A 26,676-nucleotide genomic window follows, 5' to 3' on the forward strand; every position below is an offset into this window, starting at 1 on the left:
GCACTCGTGTTATTGACTACTCAGGTCAATAATAAAGTGCGCTTTTTTCGTTTCTTTTTTTTTTTTTTCTCTTCCCAAACTGAATGAGGACATAAAAGTGAAAATGGAATTATTAAATTTAAAAAAATAGACGGTGATTTATTTTTTTTTTCTTGGTACAGCGATGACAACAATAATGAGGATCATCAAGAAACGTACAATACGTGAAGCAGTCGAAGAGCAGAAATCGGGGTGGCGGGGTGTGTGTGTGTGGAAGCAGACCCCCTTTTTAAAACCACCACATTTATGCTTCTGGTTACCTTTTTTTTCAAGATTAAAGAACCTCCGGAAGCCAAAGTCCGTTACAAAACCCCGTTCCGCGGTTTGCCGGCTTTTTATTCAGGATTTCGAGCTTTGCTTTGGGGACGTGACCCGCAGTATCTTTCTGAACACGGGGAAAGCCTTTCCTCAGCCGGCCGCACTCAAGGAGAAGTCCCTTCCCCACAGCCTTCCTCCTCCTCCTCCTCCTCCTCCTCCTCCTGCTGCACCGCACCTCCCCTCAGGGCCGCTCGTCCCCCAACACTCCCCGCAGCCCCGTCCCGCGGCGGGGGGGAGGCAAACCCAGACTTTTCTCCCCTTCCGGCAGCCCGGCGGGGCTGGATTCGCCCTTGACGGAAAATCTGAGCTCTGGGTCTCGCCGCCCGGGGCTCCCCCCGCGGAGGAGGAGGCGGGCTGAGGCGGGACGGGGGGGGGTGATGAGGCCGGCGGCGCGCGCCCCCGCACCGCGCGCGGCCCGCGGAGGACTCTCCCCGCTCAGCCAATCAGGCGCGGCCGTGGCGGGAGGTGTGTGCCTCCACCTCACTTCCGGTACCTGTCACCCCGCCGCCCCGCCTCAGCCGGGCGCAGGACCGGGGGCTTCAGCCTCCTGCCGACACCCCCCTTCCTCCTCCTCCTCCTCGCTACACCCCGCCGGGTGACAGCGGTGTCGCCCGTGCTCGAGGCTGGCGGCGGGAGGGTTGCGAGCGGGCCGGCAGTAATGCACGGTATTGCCTGAGGGGCGCCCCCCCCCCCCCCCCCCCGACCCCGGTGCTGCCCGTACCCCGGCTGAGGGGGGGGGGCACGGCGGGGTGACGCCCCGCCTCGCTAACACGGCGGCGGTTTTGCTCATGACCTGTCCTTTCCCCCCCCTCCTCCTCCTCCCTCCCCTCTCTTTTCGTTGTTGTGATTTGGTTTTGGGTTGTTTTTGTTTTTTTTTTTTAAATTTATTTTTCCTCATTTAATTATTTATTTATCTCGTCGCCGCCTTTTGAAGCCCTCCGCGGAACTTCGGCGGTGGTAAAGGCGAAGAGAAGGAGATAGCGGGCCCGGGGAGATGCTTTAGCTGTTCCTTCTCCTCCTCCTGCTGCTGCTGCTGCTCTGGGGTTTCTCACCAGCTGCCCGTCGTGCGGGGACCCGCCCCGGGTCCGAGGGGCTAAAGGACAAGCGAGAGCCGGCCCCGGCGGAGGCCGGTGTTTGTAGGTAAAGAGCGGCCTTGGGAACTTTGTGGGGAGACCTCAGGGTTGCTGGGAGGGGGGTGGTGGGTGGAGAACAGAGGAAAATACAATGTCCTGTCATATAAGGTGCTGGTTTGCAGCTGTCATGCCTCTTACGTGCAACACGTTTTGAGTTGTCCTTAACCTGGTTTGAGAAACTAATTCGGGTGCTTGGCAGAAAATACGTGCTTGGAGGTTACCTTTACTGGTTTGGCTCGGGCAGGCGAGTTGTGCTTTTACCAGTCGGTTGGTCAGAGGAGAGTCCTGTATCCTTGGGAGTGAGGAGTTGAGTCAGTGAGAGCCCCCCCCCCTCCCCCGCCCCGTATTTGTTTTTGTGATTTGATGAGAAAAACATGTTCTTAATTGCCCCCCTGGGGCTGTCCATTTGCTGTCTGAAAAGTGAGTGAAGAAGATAGCATTCAAAAAGCAATGGAAAGGAGCACTGAAAGCTATTGCCTTGTATTCATATTAAGATTAGCCCAGCCTCACTGACACGAGTAGCTGTTCTTAAGATCTCTTGATAAAAGGAGTATGAGTACAGGCTTCGTCAGACAGGATTATCTGGAATAATGATGTTTGGCACTTTGGTGACATTGGATGGCTTAGTATTGCTGCACAGTCACGTAAGTTTTGTTGGGAAGGAAAGTTGTACTCCAACTCTGTGTATTATAAAACATGCACAGACTTACTGGCATCTAATACTGATTATGGGGTTGAAAATTAACGTCGTCTTTGCAGGTAGCAAAACTGATAAGCTATAAAAAGTGTTTCCTTTATAAATTCTGAGTCACTGACTTGATGTTGAGGCTACCTGGTCTCATGCTGAAACTGGTGGCAGTTGTGGTTCATGTGATGTGGTCACAAGTCTGCTCCAGGCTAAACCACTATCATAACCTTGTTACTTGGCAAGTGCTAAGCAGACATGGGGTCTTAGTTACTTTTAGTGGCAACTTTGGGGGTTTTAAGTAGTGCAGTGTCGCTCTTCAGAAGGATGAGAGCGTGTGCAGACCTTATCAGAGGATTGTAGAACTGTGTAGCCAGCATGCTCCCTTTCTTTTCCCATGTTTGGAAGGAATACTTGCCATAGTCCAAAAAAGAGTTCTTATCAGTCTGCTGATGCCTTATATTGACTGTCATCCTCTACAGTCAGGTGGCATAGGGAGTTCTGGCTACCTATGACAAACTCGTATGTCCTGAAAACCCTGTGGTTTTCTCACTTGCTCTTCAGTGGTTCTTTAATGTCTTCATTTTCTATCCATATCCCTCAGTACTGTAGTTTTCTTAAAGGGCGTTATGAATTTTAAACCATGGAGAAGGGGTTGTGATTTTGTATCATTATGCTTTTAATATTTTATGCGTTGAGTGTTATAAAAATAGTAGAGAAGATAATGTCCTACAGGAGAGTGGGATACGTGGCCTAGGTTATTTATCTTGTTCTAGAAAATAGATTACAGTGCTCACTGTTGACCCAAGGTGCTCAAGGAAGGCAATGTAAAATTTATTAGTGCTTTTTCAGAAGAAACTCTTACTTCAGAATTGCAAACCGTGCCATTTTTCTCTTTGCTTTAGCTTACCTACTGAGATTTGAATTCTGACTTCTGTTTTTCTTGCACGTGGCGTGTTTATTGCAAGGGGAAAAAAGAACACCATACTTGTCTCAGAAAATAAATGAAGTTCAATTAATATTTAATATAAGTTAGAACATTTTCTTACAGCATTTTGGAATTTTAACATTTTTAAATTAATCTGTTTTTGCAAAATCTCTCTGAATCTTTAATTGGTTTTAGTGGAGTGGACAGAGTCGTCAATCAAACCATTGTTTATTTTTATAGCCATGTAGGCTTTTTTTTTTTAACAGGCCTTATAAAGTATGTAAAAGTAAAATCTCTACCTTAGAGGTGTACATGGTACTTAAAAGACCAATTGCAAAGACATCTCGCAGGATGTGTGTGTGTGCACCTTGGAAACCATAACTACTCTAACAGTTTGTCTACATAAAGACCTGAATGGAATTCTGTGAGAATGCTCTTTATGATTAAAAGTATTTTGCTTTATAACAGATAATTAAAATAGCACAAGGCTTTCACTGTAGTGGTCTTAGTTGAATGCTTTTGAATTTTTCTAGTACAAAGAAGAAAGAGCAGAATGATACTGAGATATGCTGGTCATATACCCTAGTTAGCTAGATGTCATTGTAGTCCTGCTGTAAAAATAGGTGTTGAATTAAAATCCTCAGTCATTTAAAAAAGAATTTTAGCCCAAGCGAAATGGTAGTGTTTTTTTCTGAAGAAGCATAAAGAACTATAAAACTCCATTATATTACATGCTATCAATATAAAGTTAGAATAGTAAGCTTTGGGAAATTTTGTTGACTATTTTTTTCCTTTTTTTTTTTTTTTTTTTTTTAAGAAAGAATATCAGCAGCTTTTTATTAATGGAGAGCCACTTGTTACCACCAACGTGCACATGAAATGGAAAGGAAACAGATTCCAGAAAACAAGTTCTGTTTCAGCCTTGCAAGATGCTGCATGAAGTGGTGAGTACATAACGTGGACTGGGAGCTCTCTTGGCATTGTTTTTGAGCAGCTAGAAAAGAAAAAACATTTGAGGTAGAATTTCTTTAAAGAGTGATTAATGTATAGTCAACTGACAAGGAAAGAAATCTGAGCCAGGGATGCCAACAAATAGTTGATAAATGGAAAATAGTAGAACAATCAGGAGAACAGAGTAAGTAAAATTTCCTCATGTTGTGGTATCTATTGCTGTGTTAGACTTCTGTGTAAAAGTTGTATAAAGGTCTTATTCAGCAGAATTCCGAATTCTTAATGTTTTAGAAGCAGAGCACACAGTATCTCTGAATATTGAACAACTTTTTAGGAAGTAGAATATTGAATATTCACTGAATGAAAAAGTACTTAACCAGTAAGGTTAGGCTCTAAATCATTACTGTCCTCAAAATAAAACTAAAATCTCTCAATCTTAGAGTGTGATATTTGGCATGTTTTACTGACATTAAGTTGATATGAGGAGATTGTTGTATGACCAGATTGCATGTGGCATTGAGATGCTGCCAAATCTGATTCCACTTCCTCATACCAGTTGTCATAGTTTCTGCTTATGAAACAATATTTATTTATAAGTGCATTGCATGTGTCTTTAAAGTGTCTAGGAAGTATAGTTTCTGTTTCCACTGAAGGGCTTCTCGTGCACAGATTAATACATGCTATAAAATGGAATCCATTGGGATTCTAATCCTGATTGAGGCTGGAGTTGTTACATGACTGGTTTGCGTGGTTGTTTGCTGTGTTTTAAAGTGCTGTGTAAGCATAAACTGTAGAATTTATATTTTTTTTTTACTTTGGAGTTTGAAAGATGAGGACTACTGAACAGCATAGTTTGTTCTGTGTTTGTTCTGTGGTACTACGTTAATCTAAATGTATTGTTTTAAATTCAAGTTGTCTCATAGCTGTGGAAATGCTAATGGTATGAGATGGGTAGTTTGGCAAATGCTTGCAAATTATCCATTTCTAGACATGTTGATACACTATAATTTTTTTAAAAAAGTATAAACTGAGAAATTATTCACTTAATCTTTCTAAATAGTAAAAGAAACTTGTTCAGAGATGTGTCTGCCTTGAGGAACTCAGAGTAGTTAGCAGCTACTGAAGTTGTAAAATTCTTTGGCATTTGTTTCCAGGCAGCTGAAATGCATGTGAAAGCAAATTAGTCCAATATTTTTGTATTTCATATTTTCATATCTCATTAGTCTGTTTTCAGTTTGTTGATAAGTATGTAAAAGGAAACCAGAGCTGCTGTTTGGTGTGCAAATTAACTGCTGGTTGAGTAACCTCTTACTCATAGATGAGTGTGTAATATCCTGGAGCTGAGAGCATTTATTGTTGTGAATAGTTTAGAGTTTGTATTTTGCATGGGAGAATGATACCACAATCTGTCCTAGTGTTATTTAGATTTAACAAAGGGATGGGTCATTTGACACTATTTTACAGCCTATGATGAAGGGTTGGAGGCAGGGCTTAGTGTCTTCTTCTATGTATCCATGCATCCAGCACAGTGATGCTGAGTAAATTCTATTATTTGTGTGTAGGCTTGTATTACCATTAATTTTTGTTACACAACTATGAGTGCTATGTGCCTGTTGTATTTAAAACCAAAACAATTATTTACTGGAAATGATTAATACAACGATTCACAGAAGAAAACACTGAATTTAAACCAAAATGTGAACGTTCAGATGGTAAGAACCTGTCTATTTGTAAAATCTACTTGAAAACGAAGCCTTGAATTACTGTTGACATTTCCGAGCGTCCTGTTAGTGTTACTGCTTCAGCAGGAATGTTATAAAGTACATGGCACTGGAGTCATGGTGCAGGCTCAGATTAAACAAAACAAAGCCTTCAAGTGTCTTTATCCAACTTGGATGGAAAATGTTCCCCGGAGTCGTAAGGCTGAAAAGTAGAATATGGAACAATTAGGATTTGAGGGGGAGGAAGAGGGAGGTGGTGGGTGTTGTGTCAAGAGGCTCCTGGATTTATTAGCAGGCAGTGCTTCATGGCATTCTTTATAATAGGGCTGATGAATGCTCCATTACAATGGTTGATGAATTCACCCACTCTGATGTTAAAATAAAATAAAATTAATTTCAGCTCCCAGGTTGTAGTGAATATAGTTGGCTCGTAGACAATTTTCGGGGGAAGACTGCAAGAACTATGCATTGCTAGCATAAAAACTGTGTCTGTTGGAGGCTAGAACTAGATTCTGGATGAGGGTTAGGAGTCCTAATAGTAACTTTAAAAACTAGCCAATGCAGGTACGCACGGAATATTTCACACTGAAGTTTACTCAGCGAAGCTGAAAATGGTTAAGTGTGGTTTTTCAAATCTTTTTTTTCTTAGTCTGTAGGCAAACATTCCGTTTGGAGTGATTTTTTTTTTTCAGTGTTTTTTGTTTTTTTGTCAGTGTAAGATGCTGGATGGATGCAGTTTCACTGTGAGGGAGCTGTATAAAGAGGAAAATGTTCTATCTGTGGTCATTTATGACCATTTGGTTGTTGGAAATTTTGCTCTGTGAGCATAAATTAGACTTATGTTGTTACACTGTATATACGTGGAATTTAAAAATGATGTAATGTGTTTATTCAGATTCCACAGGGCTCCCCACAGAGAAGGGCACGTAAGAAATTTCAACTGTTTTTTTAACTCTGAATTTAATTTTTATATATATTTACATAAATTTTATTTATTCTTGTCCACCTCGGGACAAAAGACTGTTGTGTGCAGTTAAGTAGGCCAGTCTGATTAGAAGCAAATCAGGTAGCAGCTTTAGCATATGTGTAGCAGGCAAAGCAGCACAGGATATGGCTTTTGAAAAAAACAGCAGCTGTACGTTTTGTGTACTGTGTTTCCATAGAGATGTAACTGTACATAAATAGGCTAATATTTTCAAACAGCTGTCAAATGTTCAACTTAAATGTATGTTTTGGGCACCTGATTTTCAGCATACTGAGCTGCTGTAATTCTAACCAAATTTACAAGGAGTTGCATTTTCTCAAGATTATAAATCCCGTGGAAGTGTAATAGTGATTATCCTTTAAGAATATAGAATTTTTCAGTTTGCAGCTATCATTTTTTTTATTCCTCTTCTATGTGGGGGGTGTGTGTGTATACAGATGAACACATAAATATGAAAAAAATAGAATTGGACGTCTCCTCTCTCTGTTGTTCCTGACAGCTCTGCAAATATGAGGCTTACAGTGGTTTACACAGCATGGCCTGATCTAGCAACTGTTGTTAAAGATCAGTCAGGCTCCCCCTTCGTGCTTTTTTCTTTTGCTACCACCCGTGTGTCTCTGTCCTTCCTTTTTGCTGCCCCATAGTGAGTCTGTTCAGCTATCTCTAGCTCTGTTTTTCCTGTGTTATATTTCTCCCAGCTTCAAGAGCTGAATCGTTTGTCTATACTAGGGAATAAAACACACCAGGGACTGCTTTCTGGACCTAGAACAAAGTGGCAAGCTTGCACACACCTAACAATCTTCCTCCTGAAACAGCGTGGTTGCATCCAGCCTGCCGGCGGAGAGCACTCCGCTCTGTATTTGCTGTCCCCTTAACCCTGCCTGTGTGTTTGTCTGGGAGAGTGCCATGTTGGTACGGGCCAAAATGGTGTCAGAGAGGAGGCTAACAGCATGGCTCCAGCCTGTGCTCTGGCCCTGGTTTATTTACTATCACAGATGTGGCCAGAGAGGTCAGACAAGGGCGAGGGCAGAGGGAGGATGGAGCTGTGTGGCTGGAAATGAAGAAGGGAGAGAGAAGGTGCAGGGCTGACAATGTCAGGGAGCTACGGAAGGGATACCCCTTTGATGTCAGGGAGCTATTCCATTACTTAAGCTGGCTTGTCTAACTGTACCGTTAACGTAACTTTATTTTGCAACCAGCAGCTTCAGTTTGGCTCCGCAGGGGGCTGCAAGGGCTGTGTCCTCGTAACTGTTTTTTCAAAGGCTGATTCAGTCAACTGAAATGCCTTACAAAGTAAATAAAACTAGTAGATGAAAGTACCTATATGATTTTTTTTTTTTAAACAGGTTTTCTTATCCTGGCTGTTTCATTGAACTGTTGTTTTTCTTTTTTCTGTCAGTGAAGGTGCTTCTTTAGCTAAAAGAAGTGGGGAAGAGGAGCAGGGTGGCAGGCAGGCAGCAGTGGTGATACTGCTGTTAATACAGGGCTGTTAAACTGTTAAGTAGTCACCCTTCATGTCGTAAGAAGGATGAGCAGAGAGCTTAGATGCCAGGAAAATAATTGGTTATATTTTGACATTTTTGGATCGTGCAGGACTGTGAGGCTTGTGATCTCTATAGTGCAGCAAGTGACCTGATTTAGAACTGTGAAGTCATGTGTCCCAAGTATATCCTCTATCTGACGTGTCAGTAGCTTGGAAGTACAAGTACTTGATGTCCATTTGCCAAAAAATGTAGATTAATGGCATTCATACCTGTTGCCAAGACTCCTGTCAGCAACACTAATTCAGTGTAAACTTTGGTTTTGTGTGAAACATTGATCACAAAGAAAAGTTTTTTAAGGTAGGAATTCCTAAATTACCCGGGCAAAACTGCAAGCCTTTTTCTTAACAAAAAGCCCAACAACAGGAAAAAGGGAAAGAATTTTGTTTCACGTTCCACTCTGGGCACACTGAGTTGTGGCATGTCATTAAATCAAAGTTAGTTTATTTTTAGAAGTTTTTATTTACTTATTTATTTAAATGTAATAGCTGAGTGTCCTCGTTTCAGCTGGGATAGAGCTAATTGTTGGGGGTTTTTTTCCCTTCCTTCTTAGTAGCTACAGTAGTGCTGTGTTTTGGATTCAGCATGGGATTTGATACGAGAAGAATGTTGATAACGTACTGATGTTTGCAGTTGTTGCTAAGAAGTCAAGGACTTCTCAGCTTCTCCTGCCCTGCTAGTGCGCAGGTACGCAAGAAGCTGGGGGAGAGCAGAGCCAAAACAATGGACCCAAATTGGCCGGTGGAATATTCCATATCATCTAACGTCACGCTCAGTGTATAGATAAAGGTTGTTCAGGAAGTTCCATTCAGGTTTTTGGGACGGTGGTTTCAGGATTCTCTTTGGGATCACTAGCTGGGAATGGGCTGGGCACCGCTCAGCGGGTGGTGAGCAATCACGTTGTGCATTACCTGTTTGTATTTTCTATTGTTACTATTATTATTTTTATTTTATTTCCATTATTAAATTTATCTCAACCTACGAGTCTCCTTATCCTTCCCACCCTTTTCCCTATTCCCCAGGGGTGGGAGAGGGTGGGCGAGCAGCTGCGTGGTGTTTGGCTGCCGGCTGAGTTTAAACCACGACACTGAGCAACAAGAGCCTGTAAAAATACTTTGAAGTCATGAGTAAAATTGTAGTACACTGAAGAATAAGTAAACTGTGCAACTCCATGTCCTGTTTATAGAAGACATTAGATTTTTGTCTCCTGGTAGAAGAGTATGGAAACTAGCCCACTGGGATTACTCAGTTGATTTTCAAAAAGACACTTGCAAGCAGAAGGGGCCTAAATCTGTAATACCTTGTCTGAGGATTATTCTCTTTTATAGGATATAAATCCTGTTAAGCTGACTTCAGGTTATCAAATATGTCTTGTTATTATGTCTGTGCAAGGGAATAAAGTTTATCAGTGAAATAAACCCACCGAAAATACACAGTGGTGGTGTTCTCTGCTAAGAAGGCGAATTCAGGCTTCTTGAATCTCTTCCAGAAACAGATGTAAATTCCACTGTAGCTTTTCAAATAGTGAATAATCATGGTCTGTTATGTTTGGTGATGAATCATGCAAGGGGTTGCAGATGGTGAGAAGAGTGCAGCTGTGCAGATACTAGAGGAGTGGAGATAGGAGACTAGAGGACCCAAGGGGATGAAGGAGGTGATTTGAGGGTGGCTTGACATGGCTTATGAAAGAGAGGGGTAAGACAGCTGAAAGAGTATCGAAGCTGAGTGTGCCAGGGTAAAGCCAAAGCTGAAACCTGAGATTTAGGGATGGGGAGAGTGCTGGAGACTGAAAAGGAGGTATACATGAAGCAGAAAGATGGTTTTTGTGGTTGATCTTCGAAGCAAAAGTTGCAGCATCAGATACCAAAGTAACTGGACTTTTGTCCCAAGCCAAAACAAGGAGACGAAGCAGAAATGTGGAAGTTTAAGCTGTAAATGAAAAGAGAAAACTAAGAAGCTTCATGTTCCTTTTAAAGGAATGCTGAGCATAAGGAGGGGAGCTATTGTAGTACCAGATCCAGATGAAAAGTTGTGGGGTTTTTTTAAATTCTGATTGTTTTGAGAAGGACCTGTGTCATGAGATCGGGGTGGCAAAATCTGGGAGTTTGCCAGGTGGAGAAGTTGTGTCTGACTAGGTGTTCTAACAAAGGGGGATTGCAAGGTTTAGTTTATGCCTGAAGGGCAGGTAAGATTCAAGTGAAGCTTTTCCCAATCTTAAATCAATATGCTAAAAAGTGCAAACCATCCTTCAACTTTTTGCATTAAGTCATTTAAGAGTACTTTTCTCTCTTTTTAGATTAAAAGTATGGTTCCAAAACAATAGCTCTTTATTCAGGAAGAATGTTGCCATTAAGATGTCTGTAAGAACTAGTATTTTTTCGCCCACAGGTCAGAAATCCTCAGCCAAAGTGAATATTTAACCATTATTTCAAGGACAGCCAATTATCTTTTTCTTAATAAAGTATGCAATTAGGAGTCAAAGTGAGGGACCCTGGGAAACTGTGGAATACTCAAAGTGCTGACATAACTTTGGGTACCCATTGTACTGTTTGTGTGTTCTACAAACCTTAGTAAATACAATGCAAATCCTGAAACCGGGGCAAAAGTCCAGATCTGTCTTGGAAGAGAGTTTGGCTTCAACACTCCTATACTGAAAACTGTTTTCAAGATTGTTTTCTCATCTCTCTCTTTTTTTTTTTTTTTCTTTTTTTTTTTTTGTCTCTAGTTACCTAAGAAAGTCAGGTATATGCAGTGTGGTCTGCTGTTCTCTCTCCACCCAGTAACTTGGAACCTGCAAGTCTTGTCAAATTTGACAGAGGAGTGGTGGTTGCAAAGGCATTAAAGTTCTGTGATTTTTATGAAAGTTGGTAACTGGAAGAAAGGAAAACACACTATTGACTGTACTGAGGGAATGATGCAATATGAAATTCAACAATTATCTGTTCTGTTTGGCCTGTCGATTGCCAATCAGCGGAGGAGCACTAGCAAGCTGGTTGCAACATGTAGCTCTGAACCAGCTACAGCATGTTTGCTGTTTGCATAGTCAGTAGTTCAGGGACGCTGTGTGGGGAGGGGGAACTGTAGTGAGAAGGGGAAAGAGCAGGGAGACGTGGTAGGGTAATGTGGGGTGACAACGGTATGAAAAATTTACGCCTTTGGGAGCAAATCAATAGAAGTTAAAGCTTTTTTATTTCTTCTCCCCAAAGTCACCCTTTTCCCGGTGTTTTAATGCTGGTAATAGTAAAAACCAATACAGATTCCACATTTCGAATTTGTGTACTGCCACAACTTGATGCTCTCAAGCTTTTGTCATGTTGTTTAAACTCACAAAATTATGTACAACTTCAAAAGTTTCATTACCAGTCAACAAACTCAAAACTACTTGGTATCCATAAAATACTAGATTATGTGGCAGAATAATAATATATTATTATATATAACATGTGGCTTTGAATTAGGTTGTATTCAGTTGAAGTATTTATGTCACAGGAACATTCCTTTCCCCTTCTGTCAAAGAGTAAGCAAGGCTGAAATCATACAGCAATAATAAATATAGAACAAAAGATTAGTTAACTATTTCATATCCTTCATTTCACTATACATGTACACTTAAGGCGGGTATTTTTATTTATAACACAGCAAGGATTGTAAGTTCTAAAGAGTGTGTTACTACCAGTCCTGCCAATAAGGAATTACTGATAATATATAGCAATTGCTATCACACATAAATGTCTGTGGATATAAACCAAAAGGGATTCTTATGTTCTAGTTTATAAGAACACATTTTAAGGTATCCATGCATATACATGATCCCTAAAAATGTATTGAAATATTATCAGAGTTTTAGAAAGTCTTTGCTTGACTCTCTAAGTTACTGGCAATAGCGTTATGGTTTTTTTCCATAAATACAGTATGTCTAAAATCTCACATTTGTTAGTGAGAGTTACTAGACAGCTTTGCTTGTAGAAGTTGTAATGTCTTTCTGGACAGAACAGTCATGGACATTGTGCTGGGGTCAATTTTTGGAGGTTTTTTGTTTTTAACAAGCACGTGAGCAGGTAAAACTTCGGAGTTATAGAGGCTTATGTAATAGCACAGTCAATATGTTTAATGGAAAATGGCCAAAAATTTTGCCTGGCACGCCCTCCGTACATATTAGATTATAATTTTAATTGATGATTTTAGTTGCACAGATGTCTTTAATTGATGCCCTCTGAAACTTAGTTTTACCACGTGTAGTGAAAATGTACTCTGCAGGAGACTTAGCAAGGGCCTTACATTTTATTTACTTCAAGAATTGATTCTATTGGAGATAATCGTTTAGTCATCACACTAAAATGCAATCTGTATTTGCCTTTTACCCTCAGATATCTTTATCCTTCAACAAATGAAGTCCCTGGAGAATACCAGGGTCTAGTTGGAAAATTGTTGAGAAGTCACTTTGCATAATCTGAGATGCTGTGGTCACATGTGTAAGGAAACAATTGCAACATTCCAATTCAGTCTTGAGGATCTAGTTTCCAGTGAGTAGCATGTTAGGACAGATGTGTAGGCTGTTTGTAAATGCTGTACACATTGGAATCGACTTTGACTTCACCACTCAAACTTATTTTTACATATTATGTTTAGGGGAAAAAAAAAATGGACATCTCATGTGTGCATGCAGTTCATAAAACATAGTTTTTGTGGGATTTTTGGTTTTGAAATTCTCTTTAATTCTGGGCATACCATGCAAACAGATTTAGCCCTAATCTGAGCACCAATTTCTGAAGTCAGGATATCCCTAATCTGTCTGTTAATCACTTCAAAATCTTGGCTTATGTAATTAGCTTGTCAGACATTTGTACAGTGTTGCAGAACTTTAAAAAAAGAAAAAAAAGAATGACTTCCAAATAACTGGGTAAGGAATTTTGGGACACATGGGGAAAGTAAGAGAGCTTTGAGTTCATTAACATGGTAATAAAAATACAACAAATACTCAGATGACACATTTGTGTGAACGTGACCTTGGGTCTTGGATCAGATAGCAAACACATAAATGTCATGTTTGCCCGAATGTGACCTTGCATTGGTTCAAATATCAATCATAAATCAAGTCCTAGCTTTTAATGTACATGCAAAGACAACAGCCTCTTAAATGATGCATCAGAGCTCGGTTTCTCAGTAGTTGAGGTCTTCACATGTAAAAGTTTGGCAAACACAAAAAGCATTGTGTGCTAAATGCTATATTCTTTTAGCTTCGCTACCTACAAGTGTTGTCATGATTTAGAATCCGTAAAGTTTGAAGCACAAATTTCTATGACTGCCGTGATTAACGTGTAGTCATTTGAATCTTGCTCAAGTATGGAATAATTTGAGTGGAATAACAGCGACTTGAAGAGATACTGACATTGAGACGCATTGGATAAAGAGCAAAACCTGGATTTTCTTTTGGAGAGAGGGAAAGAAAAAGGCAGAGGGTGTTGCAAGCATGAAGGTATATATAACAGTGAAGTGGGGTTACTGAAAACTGTGGTGAGCTGTAAGTAGTGCTTTTGGACCTGTTTTTGAATTTGAAAGAGAGCACATATCAGAGAACACAGAGTTCTCTATAACATAGTGGTTACTAGGATGTTGCCATGGCTTAGTTTCTTGCAGAAAAAAAAAAAATCCCATTATTCTTTTGAATCTCTTGTTAATAAAATATACTTGTTTTATTGGTCATGCCTCAGAAATACTGGGTATTAACTCCAGTCTGAAATTTGCTTTACATGCATTAATAACTGATGTAATAAATTGAATAAACCTTCCTCATACTGTTGTTGAGGCTGATTTTTTGATTGTCGTGTTAAAAGTATGCTTATTCTATAGATTAAGCTTGTAGTCAATTCTGAACCATGTGTCAGAGCTCATTATTTACTATAAAAGTGGAAACAGAGTCAGGATAAATAGAGAAGAAAAAAAATGACAAGTTGCCAGTTTTTTTGGATTTCTAGGCATCTTGACAGTAAAAGTTGAAGCAAAACTAAAGACTTTAACACGGAGTTTTCCATTTAAGTCTTTGAGAGTGTTTGCTTGGTTTAGAGTCAGGAACCATCTAGACATCAGACTGGATTATAACGTAGTTCAAAAAAACCCCAAACAATCCAAAACCTCAAAAAAACTCAGCGAAGACCCCCACCCAAAAGCACTTTTTGAAGAAAACAGTGAAGGAGAACGTTAGAGGTTACCAATAATCCTATTATTTTGTAGTTTGTTAACTAATATTACTATTGACTGGTACTGAAGTCCTGATTGGTCAGCTCTTGCAAGAATTTAAAGGATTCAGCAGACATAGATTTAAAAGAGGGATCTGAAAGCTTCACTCTGACATATAGGTACTTCTGACTTGAGCTTGAGTTCAGCTTGCACCAGAAAGAAATGCGGGTCTTCCTGTTCCCAATTACGGAAATCCCAGAAGTGTTCACTTTTTGGATAGCGAAATTCACATTTAGAGGAGAGAAAAAAGCAAACCAAAAAAAAAATCTCAATGTCATATTGGTATTCTGTGCACACTTCAATCTATATGAGCTTGACGTTGGTTCAAGCAACAACCCAATCTCCACTCTTTACAGAAATGAGGTAGGAAAAATTGATTTTTGTTTTATCAGCAGGACGTTGCTGCGCGTTTGGGTGAGGTCACATTTGATGCATCTGATGTTCATTTCTGAGGAAGAGAACAAGCGTTGCTTCAGATAAATGTAAACCTGAGGTGTTAGACCTGTGAGTCTTGTCTCTGGAGCCTGAAGGCAAAGGTTGCAAAACCTTTATGTCCCATTGCTGATGAAGTCAATTCTGGCTCCTGTTGTTAGAGGGGTTAGCGGTGGCTAATTTAAAGATGGGCTTCAGATCTCGTTGCACTGATAACCTAAACTGTGGTATTTCTCTACATCTGAAGTTGAGCTTTGTCTGCTGAAGGTTAACTAGTCTAATGTTGTGGTTCAAATGTGATGAAATATGTTTTCTGGTCTAATGTAAAGTCAGTGTAAAAGTCATGTGTGTAAATGTAAAGTGTTCTCAGCAGAGTTCCTGGTTACCAAGTTCTTGAGAGGCTTGTTGAATTTAAAATTACCCATTAGAAAGCCATTTGATGTTAGGATTCTTTCCAAGCAGCTGAAGTCTTTCTTCGAGCTAGATTCTACGCTCAGTTTGAGTTTCCAGCACTGGAATGATTATTTTATTTATTGGAGTATATTGTTTCAACTCAGAGTGAATGTCTGTATCTTCCATTTACTGGATTTCTGTGGGAGTTTTACTGCTGGAAGGATGATGAATAACAGTGGGATGTGTATGATCTCCCAAGCCTATATGACAGTTCCATGGCCCTGTCAAAATATACCACTTAATTTAAGAGAGATGCTGTCTGATCTGTAGAGCAGTTTTCAGCTCTCATCAGGGATTTAGGGGACGTGGCTGCTTTACTTCAGGCAATGCAAGGGCCTGGTTTACAGGTCCAGCTTGTAAAATCATTGGGTTTTTCAGAGGGGATTCAGGCTGCGCATACACATGTATTTGTTGGCCCTGTAGCACATGTATCCCTCTCCTCAACCGCTTATTTCTGCTCCCTCCGTTGAACCAGCACAAATATTTGTAAAACTTTGCAGTGAACTGGATTAGGGGAGTGATCTGATCGAAAAGTACCGCTTTTTAATTTGTAATCGTGGCCTCAAAGATCAGTCATGGCTCTGGAAAGTCTGTGGAGTCCTGCTCAACCCAGACATGTAAGCTTGACATAAGGTGAGATGAATACCCCTCTTATGTCTGTTTGCTGAAAATTAATTTCTGCTTTGTAACTTTTTTCTCCATTAGTAATAGCATCTGTTGTGTGAGAGGGTATGATATTTGGGATAAATAGTTTAATTACATCCTGAATAGTTTTGTTGCTGTCCTGTTATTAGTTAGTTCTCGAACAGTAATCTTGGCAAAACAAACAATTTTTTATGTGTAAATGTGTTCCACAATTGAAAGCAAACATTGGAGGAAATAGTGAATATGTAATCACAAAGGTCTAGAAAGCAGCTGAATGGTTTTAAAGCAGAAATGTTGCATTTAAAAGAGGGATGAGTGGCCCTGTTCAGAGACATTTATCTTTCATCAATGTATTCTAGGCAATGAGACTCCAGAGAGGCAGGACCCATGATGTAGCTTCTACCCTGTGCCACTAAATCTTGGAAAGAAGCTACAGGGAGATGCCAACAGGGATTGAAGCGGGCTTAGTAACTGCAAAGTAGTTGAATAGTGACTGTTAGTGATTATGTCATTGTTCTCTGTATTTTTTTCAGACGGTGCTTCCCACCCCCCCTTCCTTGGCTGATTAGTTGCTTTTCTTTGCTGTCTTTTACTGTTTGGTTTTTGTTTTTTTTTTTTTTCTGTGCAGGGTTTGCCCAAACTTTCATAGCTGAGCAGTCATTTCAATGACTGTTAAGCAGTCATTTCAGTAAGTAACTTGTGGTATTTGGTCTTTGTAGGTGGTGAGATTGGTGCAAATACTCAATTTTTAACTGTGTTTTTGTATATGCTGCAATTATTAGCAAGTCAGAGTTCTCTTTCAGAAGGAGATATGGTAGCATTTTGTCTAGCAATCCAAGATGACTTTGTATGTCTTGCCTTTGCAAGATTTTTTTAGACGGCTTTTAAGATGTTTTTACAGATTGAGGCTTTAGATTTTTGCTTGGGAGGGGCATAAATGTTAAACCTAGAGCCTTAAATTTCTATTAATGCAGATTCTGCATTATGGCTCTTCTGCGCTTTAGCAATCTGTAAGGAATCTTCATGTTTACTGTGGCTACCTCCTCTTTGACAACCCATGTTTTCTCTACAGAATTTGTACCCTGATGTTCTGTTTTACTGATGGTAAATACTCTTCTTGCCACATGACAGGTGTTGCTTATGTTAGTATCTCCTCACATAGGTTCTTACTTTGAAAGTGGTTTGCACCAGGAGAAGTGTGGATTTGTAACACTGGCTTGTAAATGATATTTTATAATTTTATTTAGTCCCGTCCTTATTTTTTTTCAAAGTAAAAATAGCAACTAACAAAACAGTGACATTCTAAGAACGGAGGGTTTTGTTAAACTAGTGGGAACTTACATGCTAAATTCTATATATATTTCATAATACAAGAGTTTCTGACAACATCATTATACCTTTCTACATAGCTGGAAAACATCTGTGTTTCATCCGCCACAAAATAAGCTTAACTTTAAAATCTCAACAGTTTGCCTAAATAAGCCACGTTGGCCTTATCGTTACATTTTCTTTGACTCATGGTGGGCTAATAGGAGCTGGTGCTGCAGGATAGAAGAATCATATGTGCTCCTGATGGTCTGACAAGAGTACATCTAGTTGAGGAATATGTCTGCTTAGTGTAACGTACACAGTTGCTCACACGGTTCTGTTTGTGCCTGACCTGCTCTTGTGCACATCATCTTACTTCAGACTTAGGTGTACAGCATGGAAATTCATCTGGTTTAGTCCCATCTTTAAAAGTACTTGCTTATGGTGTTGGCTAATTACTTGTATGGAAAAGTTGATAAAAATTATTTCTTTTCCGTAAGAAAATCTTGGCTTTCCTTTCTCTTTTTGAAATCTTTTAAAATCCAATGGGACAGAAAATCCTAGGACCAAAGAAATGCTGCTGCCTGGCTCAGTAAGTTCTGCTTGGGTTTGGCTGAGTAATAAAAAAAAAAAAATTCCCATATTGTTTTTACCACTTTTAATATCTATCAGCAGATATTTGCAGGGTTTCAAGTCTTTATCAACTCTTTTCTCGTGAGATGTGGAAGTGTGTTATCACTGAATCTTCTGATGCAATTAGAGAAGTGTGTTCAGGTGAGGAAAGCTAAAACCATCATGGTCCCCACTTTCTGAAGCCAAGAGACTTGCCTCTGTGGCTGTATTGTTTAAGAAACTCTGCAGTGTTCCTCCAGCTCTGCAAGTACTTACAGCTCAGAGAATGAGGATTGTCTTTTCTCTCTTTTTGCTTAGGCAAAGAATGTTATTCCTTTTTGGTCCACCAATAAATTAACAGCTCTTTTCCTGCTGCAGACTAATACAGACCAGGTTGTTTTACAGGCTGTGTAGTTCCACTTCTGTTTTAATGCACTGCCCAGTTATAAAGGGAGTGATCTGGGGAAAGAAGAACATTGTGCACTATATATGTAAATTCCACCATAGTGGATAAAAAAATAAGATCGCGTAATCAAAGTTGTATAGAATTTTTCATTATCTCACTTCTAAGAGCTTAACTTCGCAATTTTCTTATTTTTTAAATAATTAGGGTATGTGAATTTTCATTTGTTTTAAAGGATGGTTATAAGTTGCATAAGGTCTTGGAGTATAACTGTGCAGACGGGGAAAAATACAAAGTTGAGGGTTTTTTTGTGGGGGTGCAGCTGGCAATCTTGGTGAAGAGATGGCTCGTGAAAATTTTTCATCTCATGCGCAGCAAATTCCCTTTGTCTTAAATTCTTAATAGTTTGTAAAATATAAAATAAGGTTACCAAGTATGAAAACTGAATCAAATGTGACAGGATGCATCCTTTCCCAGATAAGAGACTGGATTTCATATTTTTAGGTGCCAAATCTTATTTTCAATTATTTTTATTTTCAGTTGGTTTTTCTGTGTTGAATCGGGATATTGGAAATATCCTGTAGATTAAATATTTCAAGCTTTTCCTATTCACCTAACTTTTCTAAAAGCATCTGCACTCGGTATTTTCAAATGTGCTGTGTTCAGCCACAACATTCTCAGAGTGACCTGGAGGTAATGATTGTTTCAACTTTAACCTTGATGTTTGCAAGCAAGCCCTTTACACGATCAATTTGTTTATACAGTAAATCCAGACTTTGGTACTGCTTCTCGGGGACCTTTGCATCTCACAGACCTGTTTCCTTACAGGGATTATCCCTACTGTGACAGGTATTAAGTGTGGAAGAGCCGGGGGTTTAGTCTCCCACCATCCCTTTTCAAAAATGAAGCCAATAGCTGATCGCTGCATGATTAGGTTTGTTTCTTTGTTCTGACTGCGATTTCTTTAGAACTTGTTTCAGGTTTGTAGGTAAGTTACTCGTTGGGTGTTTGCAGTGTGGTGGTGGGAAAAGAGGACTAATTTCAGAGAGAACAGGCTGTGAGAGAGCACGAGTAAAACCTGTTTATCCTTAAAACCATAATGACATGAAATTGTGTTCTTATTTTTCAATGTCATACTCTCTTGTTTTCAGTGTGCTTTGTGGGTGTAGGAAAGGGGGTACAGAGACTAAAATATTGTACAGAGAACTGTGAAAATCCTCTGCCAGTGTCTTTGTGGCACAAAATTTTTCTGAAGTCTTAAGGATAAGAAGAAATTTTGACTTACACAGCCGCTTGGAATCATCATGCTGCAGCTACCACATCTACTGTTGTAACATGCACAGCTTCTTTTTGTAAAGCGAAATACTCTCTGTGAATATTACTTAAATGAACTTAATCCTCATTACCCTTTTTATTTTGGAAGCTTGATTTTCATACAAGCAAGGATCAATGGATATTAAGTGAAACCTGCCAATGAAAGCATATGCATGTGTAAACATGCACAAAAGGCAGAGAAGACAGAAGGCAAACAGTTTATTACATGAATACTAGACATTTTTCTGTGCTTATAAAAAAATTATAACTTTTCCAGTAATGAAAATATTAGTATATTTTGACAGCGTGCAGGAAGGGTTATGTAATGGCTATGTTTGTTAAGGTAGCTAGTTAATCAATGACACGAGCCATAATGTTTAAGCAGCTGTAATTTGCTAGGAGCGTTTGAAAGTACAAAAGGGTATGTAATTTAATAGTTAAAACAATAAGCACTTCATTTATGTTTCCCTAGCTGTTAGGTCGTTCTCAAATTCAGCTAAAAAGATGGATGAATTTTAAATGTTTACTGTAAATGTGGAAAAGTATGGTTTAATTCAGGCAGTAGCAGGCACGCTGCTGAGAGAGCTGTTGCCACGTCCAGAGTTCAGCTATCAAGCCTTTGCTTTCCTGTCAAACAATGCCTATTTTATTTCAAGGTAGACTTCAGTGTTCACTTAATCTTTTAAAGGTTCTGCTGGATGAAGTTGTACTTGGAGAGTTGCACGTGGTTCAGTAGGGAACTTGAAGTAACGTTGGGTACAAGGAGTCTAGCACCTCCTGGAACCTCCCCAGGTATCCTGGGGCAGAGTACTCGTGCAAGATTTCTGCAGGGGAATATAATGTTTCTGTGCTGTGAACAACTCTTTTTACCTTGGGAGAACTTCATGAAGGGCACGCTGGAGGAGCAATGCTAATCATAGACTTTGCCATTGCTTTCCTTTCTTTCTTTTTTTTTTTTTGTTGACGGCTCTTTAGGGAGGCAGATTTGGAAATCTCCTTTGGATTGCTGGAAAACAGTTGTTATTCTCAAATATCATTACAAAAACGATGTACGTCAAGATTTCCTTTAGTCTTTTCCCTCACCACAAAACAGCCATGTCACAGGGATATTTCAGAAATAAAATACATAAAAGGGAATTCTCATTTCTCAACTGGAGCATATTATCTTCCAGTTGTATCAGGGATATCGGGTGCATAATGTAACGTTTTGGGCTCTGTTAGATAACTAACAGCAGTTAGTTCCAAGTGTTACCGAGCTGCTTCATGCTGCCTCAACAGAGAAATTGTACAGAGATTCAAGATTGAAAGTATTGGCAGAGAATAACAGATGATGTTACCCAGAAACGTTTGTGGTTGATTCTTTGTCTTTCATACTTTGTGAAAGGACTGTTCTGTAAGGCACTCTGCATCTGCAGGATTCCTCTGCATCTTGAGTCCTCATGATACTGGAAGTGTTCTTCTGAACACTTGCAGATGGTTCCGCAATAAAATCTTTGTCAGATGATCTACAATAATCTGTGCTGTTTTCCTTTGGTGTGTGACCATACATTCCTAAAGCATTGGGGTAATTATTTTTTTTAAGTAGTCTTTTATTTAGAGTACTCATTCATATAATTTCTGATGATTTCTTTTCTTCAGTAACTATGGTCATGTATGTTACAATCATTTTAATTTCTATTTTATGCCTGCTGACAGGCTTCTGAGTATCAAATGCAGATGTATCTTAATATTTTGTCAGAATCCAAGCGGGTAGGATTTAGAAGAGAAATGAAGGTGGTTCTTGGAGACAGGACAACTGTTGAGCTTTAAAAGGAAGTGACAATTGGGATTTATTTTACTAAATAGTGTCAGATTATGGAAATTGTGTAGGGACTGAAATGGATAGCAGTTACGCTTCAATCCTCTATGGGACAGAAGTTAGTTTCAGTTTTCCAATATAACGTTCTGTTACACTGTGAAATAATTAAGCATCACGATCAGTATTGCTTGGATGCTCTTAAAAGCTGCAGCAGTCTTCCAACTGATCCCTTCAGAAAGAAGTTGAGATGTACATGAAAACTCCTATATTGCTTATAAATATTTTATTACGGTGCTGGCAATCTGGCACAATGTGCTAATGAGTATTTAATGTATTAAATTGGATAACTTAATTTGATAGTTATTTTTAAATACAGCCAAGCTGTGCATAGTGACAGATTAGCAATGTGACACGTCCAAGTAAAATCTACAGTAACGTACCTGTTGTCTGTAATTGGTGTTAGAAATTGTGGATAAATTCACATTCTTAGTCTCCTAGATACTCCTGTTTGCTCTACACCATGTGATGTAAACCATTTTTTTTCCTTTTCTAGTTAAAATTATCCTGTTCTGAAGAAATAGGGCAAATAGATCTTTGCTAAGGGTCCTTGTAGTATGATGGCAAGTTTGTAATAGTGACAGAATCTGTTTCTTTTCTTACTGAAGAAGGGACAGTGGAATTCTATCTCATTTGGTTTATAACATCAGATGTTTAGCGATAGAATTCTTATAATTTGTGATTCCTTTCAGTCTTCAGCCTTCAGAACTGACTGTTGTGTTTGGCATGGGTTTAATAGTCAAAATACAATGAACCTTCTGAAAACTTTACCATCTCAGTTATGCTGGACAGATCCTCAAATCTTCAGTGCTTACTTTCACAAAGAACCCCATTTTAGCCTGTGAACTAAGTAAAATGAGTAAAAGCTCTGGATTTTCCTGTGTGTTTGTGTCTTCTACTCCTTGAAGAAGTTCTATTCTTCCAGGTATATAGTAGGCTAGGGGAAAAAAAAAAAAAAATCTGTATCTTTGCTCCACAGTGGTGTTTGGGTTGGAAAAAATGTATCACAGGCTAAATACTGGCATTTATTTTCATAAATTGCAGGAAAGAGTATCTAACTAGACACTGTTTGAGTAAACCCTTTTTTTTTTTAGCCTCAACATAGTTTCTTTCAAAAACAGGCACAAGGATACACGGAGCAGTAATAAATTGCCCAGGGATATATAAAACATATTGGTTTGTTCTAATCAGAGTTAATGATTTCACTCCAATTTCAATCTTCCCATAATAATATTGAATATTTTAAGGGGTTAATATTTTTATGTCTGTTCACTTGTCTAAAACTGAATAATGGGTATGTAGGATGTACCACTAGAGCCACTTGGTATCACAGTTTGGGTACTCTGAAAATCAAAGGCAAGTTTTGCCAAGTCTAATGTATATACTTTAAATAACCTTGACTGGCTGGAAGGATGCAAATTGTGGAATAGAAAGCCTTATGTAATACAGATGTATTTTTTTTTTTAAATTGTTTTGCCTTACAGTCATGTAATGAAAACATTGGAAAATGCTGTAGGAGTGATATATATGCACCAGTGGTTTTTCATGAAAGCAGAAAGTAAACCTGAAAAATAATTTTAAAACTGTGTATGCACTGAAGGTTGTTACAAGCATAACTTGTAGATGTCTTGAGTAGCTCATTCTGCCTTCAGTTCCGTCTGTGTAATACTTGGTAAAGTTATGCAAATACAATTGAAGGCAGGCTTGCCATCAGCCTGGGTATAAGAGGCTTGATTGTGGATGACTCGCTTCGAAATATTTTGAAGGTTTTTTTTTAATATAACTGAATACAAGTGATAGCTGTCTTTTGTCATTAGGATGTAAAGCAGTAGTCAGAACTTTGCGTTACTTTTAACTGTACTCTTTTGGTCAGTTACATAGACAAAAAATAGGTTGGTTTGTTGTTTTTTTTCTACAGAATAAATGCCTGATTTTCATGGGATGAATCTGTCACACGTTATCAAAGAAAATGATTTATTAATACAAAATATTTAGTGTTATAGGAATCAAACTAGTTGTTATTTGAAACTTGAAATAACATCAAGGAAGAGTTTGGGGTTTTTTTAATCATAACATAGCACTTTTATTGTAAAATCAGCATTTGTATATCTCCATATAGCCAGTTACTGGCAGTTTCAAGCTTCACAATAAACTGCAGTGAACACGTGTTCTTTGCAAAAGCCAACGTTGAGCAGTAACCAGAGTAAGAGCCAGAGCTTCTCTAACTCTGCCCCTGCATATTCATTGTGTGGACGAGACTCTGCAGCAGTAGGTGTTTGTACCCATACTGAGTATAACACGAGTATCAGGTCCTTGGTGTAAAAGATGAGTTTCTTTTGGCAGAAGTATATCCATGCAGCAGTAGTAACATTCAGCAGTACGTTTACTAATTCCTTCCCCAACAAGTCAATAGAAGAATTAAAATTTGTGACGTTTTCTTAGGAAGCTGTGCTGCTACTCAAAGTTGATGACCCTGGTGGCTAGTTTTGAAGGCAACTTAAAAAACTTACTTCACTGTAGGACATAAAAATAACTCTAGGAATTATATTGGATTGTATATGCTGTAGCAGTCATGCTGAAGGTGTTCTTTGACCAAAGTAGGTCAAAAAGTATTAGTTTGGTCCATTTCTACAATGATTTAGGATGAGACAGTATTTTGTTCTCTGCAGTGTATAAAAGACCTATCGAACAAATTTTTAAAAGATGAGAACCGAGGACCAAATCAACATATCTAAAAGCTGTTAGATAAGGTGAGCAAAGACTGCTCAAACATAATATGTATGCATATTGATATTTGTTATTTTTCTATAAATTCTGGTGGGAATTGCATAATGCCTGCTATACACAGTATGTAAATTTTATCAGCAAAGGAGAGAAAACAATAATCTACATATTGATCTTGTCATAACTTTAATTCATATTGAAGTATTTGGGGATTTTTTTTTTTTCTCTGTTGATAATTCATGCTGCATAAAGCTTCTGGATCAACAAAATGTTGTATAATATTTCACGATTGGATTAGAATTCATGTATTTGGTATGCTGTAACTGATTCAAATATTAAAAAAAAAAAAGTTTTTGCTGTTTTAACCACAGGATTTTTTTAAAAAAATTATTCTTTCACCAGTGTAAAGAAGTTTAAGTGACTGCTCTACTCAATCAAAATGGTGGACACTGAAAACCAGCTGTATCCCCTCACTCCCTTGGAGGAGGATGATATAGGCAGCCCGTTATCTGGAGAGTTCCTACAAGATATGGAGAACATTCAAGACATCTCTCAGTCTCTAGGTGATGATAGCTCTGGAGCTTTAAGTTTAACAGAGTTCCAGTCACTGGGAAATGGTCCAGGATCTGATGGATCGGTTATAACAGGTAAGAGGGTTTTGGTTGCCCCTAAAACTTTCTTTTATAAATACGTAGTGATAGAAATCAAAAACTATTTTAATGCAATAATTGTTGTTTATGACTAAGTGTCACTTAAAAATATATAAACTGATTATAGCATGGTCTTAAAATATTTAAGGCTAAAGTTAATCAGACAAATGTCACTGAAAAATTACTGTAACACTGGTTTAAATTATCCTTAATATCAAGACCTTTTTCAAAATAACTCTTAAAAATCACTATTACTAGCAAAGAAGTTACTGTGTATTGTAGCATATAGGAAGACTAAAGGAATTGCCCCCTTTTTTAAAGATTTTTCAAATCACATATACTTGAAAAGTATTGTGAAGTGTTTGCCAAGAATTTATAAACAAACTCTTAAAAGCTCACCTAGAATCCCAGTATATTTTAGTGCACTGATGTTTTGAACGTGCTGTTTTCTCCCCTCAAGAGCAGCTTCTACCCTGGTGTTAAAGTAACAGGCTGAGTGCTAATACATTACATAGTCTTTAGTGAAAAGGTCTTTGTGAGAAGCTTGCTTTGAGAGATCAAAATGGAAATCATTGAAGCGGTACGGGACACTGCAGTCATGTCTGTGAGGTATTCCTTTTGAAACTGTAGTTTTACAAATCTTTTAGCAGTAGAACGATTTTAAGGAGTTTATGATTACCTTTCTGGTTGGTTTACATGATGTTTTGGTTTTGGGAGTTTTCTCACATTAAATTGATTCCCAGGCTTTGATCACTACTTTTCCTTACAAAAACTGCACTAGTACAACTGAGGTGTGCCTCTGTGCTAAAGGGGTTGAAGTGAAGAGTGTGACTTTTGAAGGGAGACCTGCCTCTTGGCACTATTGCCCAAAGGAATGTTTGTAGAAATAGGATTTGGGTCCCTTTTAGTTGCTGACCTTCACATAGAGAGGTGCCTTCTACAGGAGAAGTAGTTATGTGCTAGGTTTATAACATAGCACTCTGAGATGTGATTTTTTTTTTTAATTAATATTTGTGTGTATGTGTGTACAAGTCCTACAATAGCTTCTACTGTCACCTTCTAATTTGAGTATTCAGTGTTCGTTCTAGTTTTGCTGTTAGAGAAGATAGAAAATGTAAACTTTTAAGGCTCAAATTCCACAAAGCAAGTAGAAAGAAATGAGAATCACACTTTTTTTTTAAAAAAAAAAAAAATCCTGGGTTTTAGGCAGCTCCTGATGACTTTGATGCCTGTGGGCTTGGCAGTGCTGGCATTGCAGACTGAGCTTGATGCCAAGGTTTTTTTCTAACATACTTGCTGACCTACATTCATGAGTGTTTCTTAATCATTCTGTTAAAATAACACACCCATTAATTTGCTAAAGTCTCGTGGTGCAAGTTGCAAGATGGAAGATAAAAGAAATTCTGGCCTCAGAAAATATTTTCCTCAAATAAGGTGGAAATATTAATTGAAATAATGACGGTTGGAATATGTTAGTTTTGTAACATGTTCATCTAGTAGTAAAAGGTCTGGAGAGTTTATTCCATTGTACAACAATTCAGAAATGCTTTTCCCATTATAATTAAAAGGTAGAATATCTGAGCAAGGCTTCTGTTGCTGGATTATTTTAGAAGCAGATTTACCTTCCTTTTAGTAGCTGTTTTGCCTTTCTAGTGATGTACAGGAGCATGCTTTTACTGGAGAAAATTCCTTAGAGAAGTTGTGTAACTGCTTTGTAGGGCCTCATCATTTACAACTACGAG

General features: G+C 38.7%; 1 protein-coding gene across 2 annotated transcripts in view; it reads left to right on the top strand.

Moving 5' to 3' along the window:
- The first annotated feature begins 849 nt into the window (after window positions 1-849).
- PPARA (peroxisome proliferator activated receptor alpha) overlaps window positions 850-26,676 on the top strand; it is a 41,249-nt gene continuing 15,422 nt past the window's right edge. Inside the window, exons 1-4 of one of the 2 annotated variants that reach the window (XM_074901778.1) lie at window positions 850-1,022; window positions 1,292-1,497; window positions 3,921-4,047; window positions 24,687-24,931. In XM_074901778.1, the coding sequence (XP_074757879.1) occupies window positions 24,724-24,931 (208 nt within the window). In that variant the 5' untranslated portion in view covers window positions 850-1,022; window positions 1,292-1,497; window positions 3,921-4,047; window positions 24,687-24,723. The remainder of the gene's footprint in view (window positions 1,023-1,291; window positions 1,498-3,920; window positions 4,048-24,686; window positions 24,932-26,676) is intronic. The other variant, XM_074901779.1, reaches the window with a different exon arrangement.

This window comes from Athene noctua, chromosome 3, assembly GCF_965140245.1.
Source record: "Athene noctua chromosome 3, bAthNoc1.hap1.1, whole genome shotgun sequence".
In the NCBI taxonomy this organism is placed as follows: domain Eukaryota; kingdom Metazoa; phylum Chordata; class Aves; order Strigiformes; family Strigidae; genus Athene; species Athene noctua.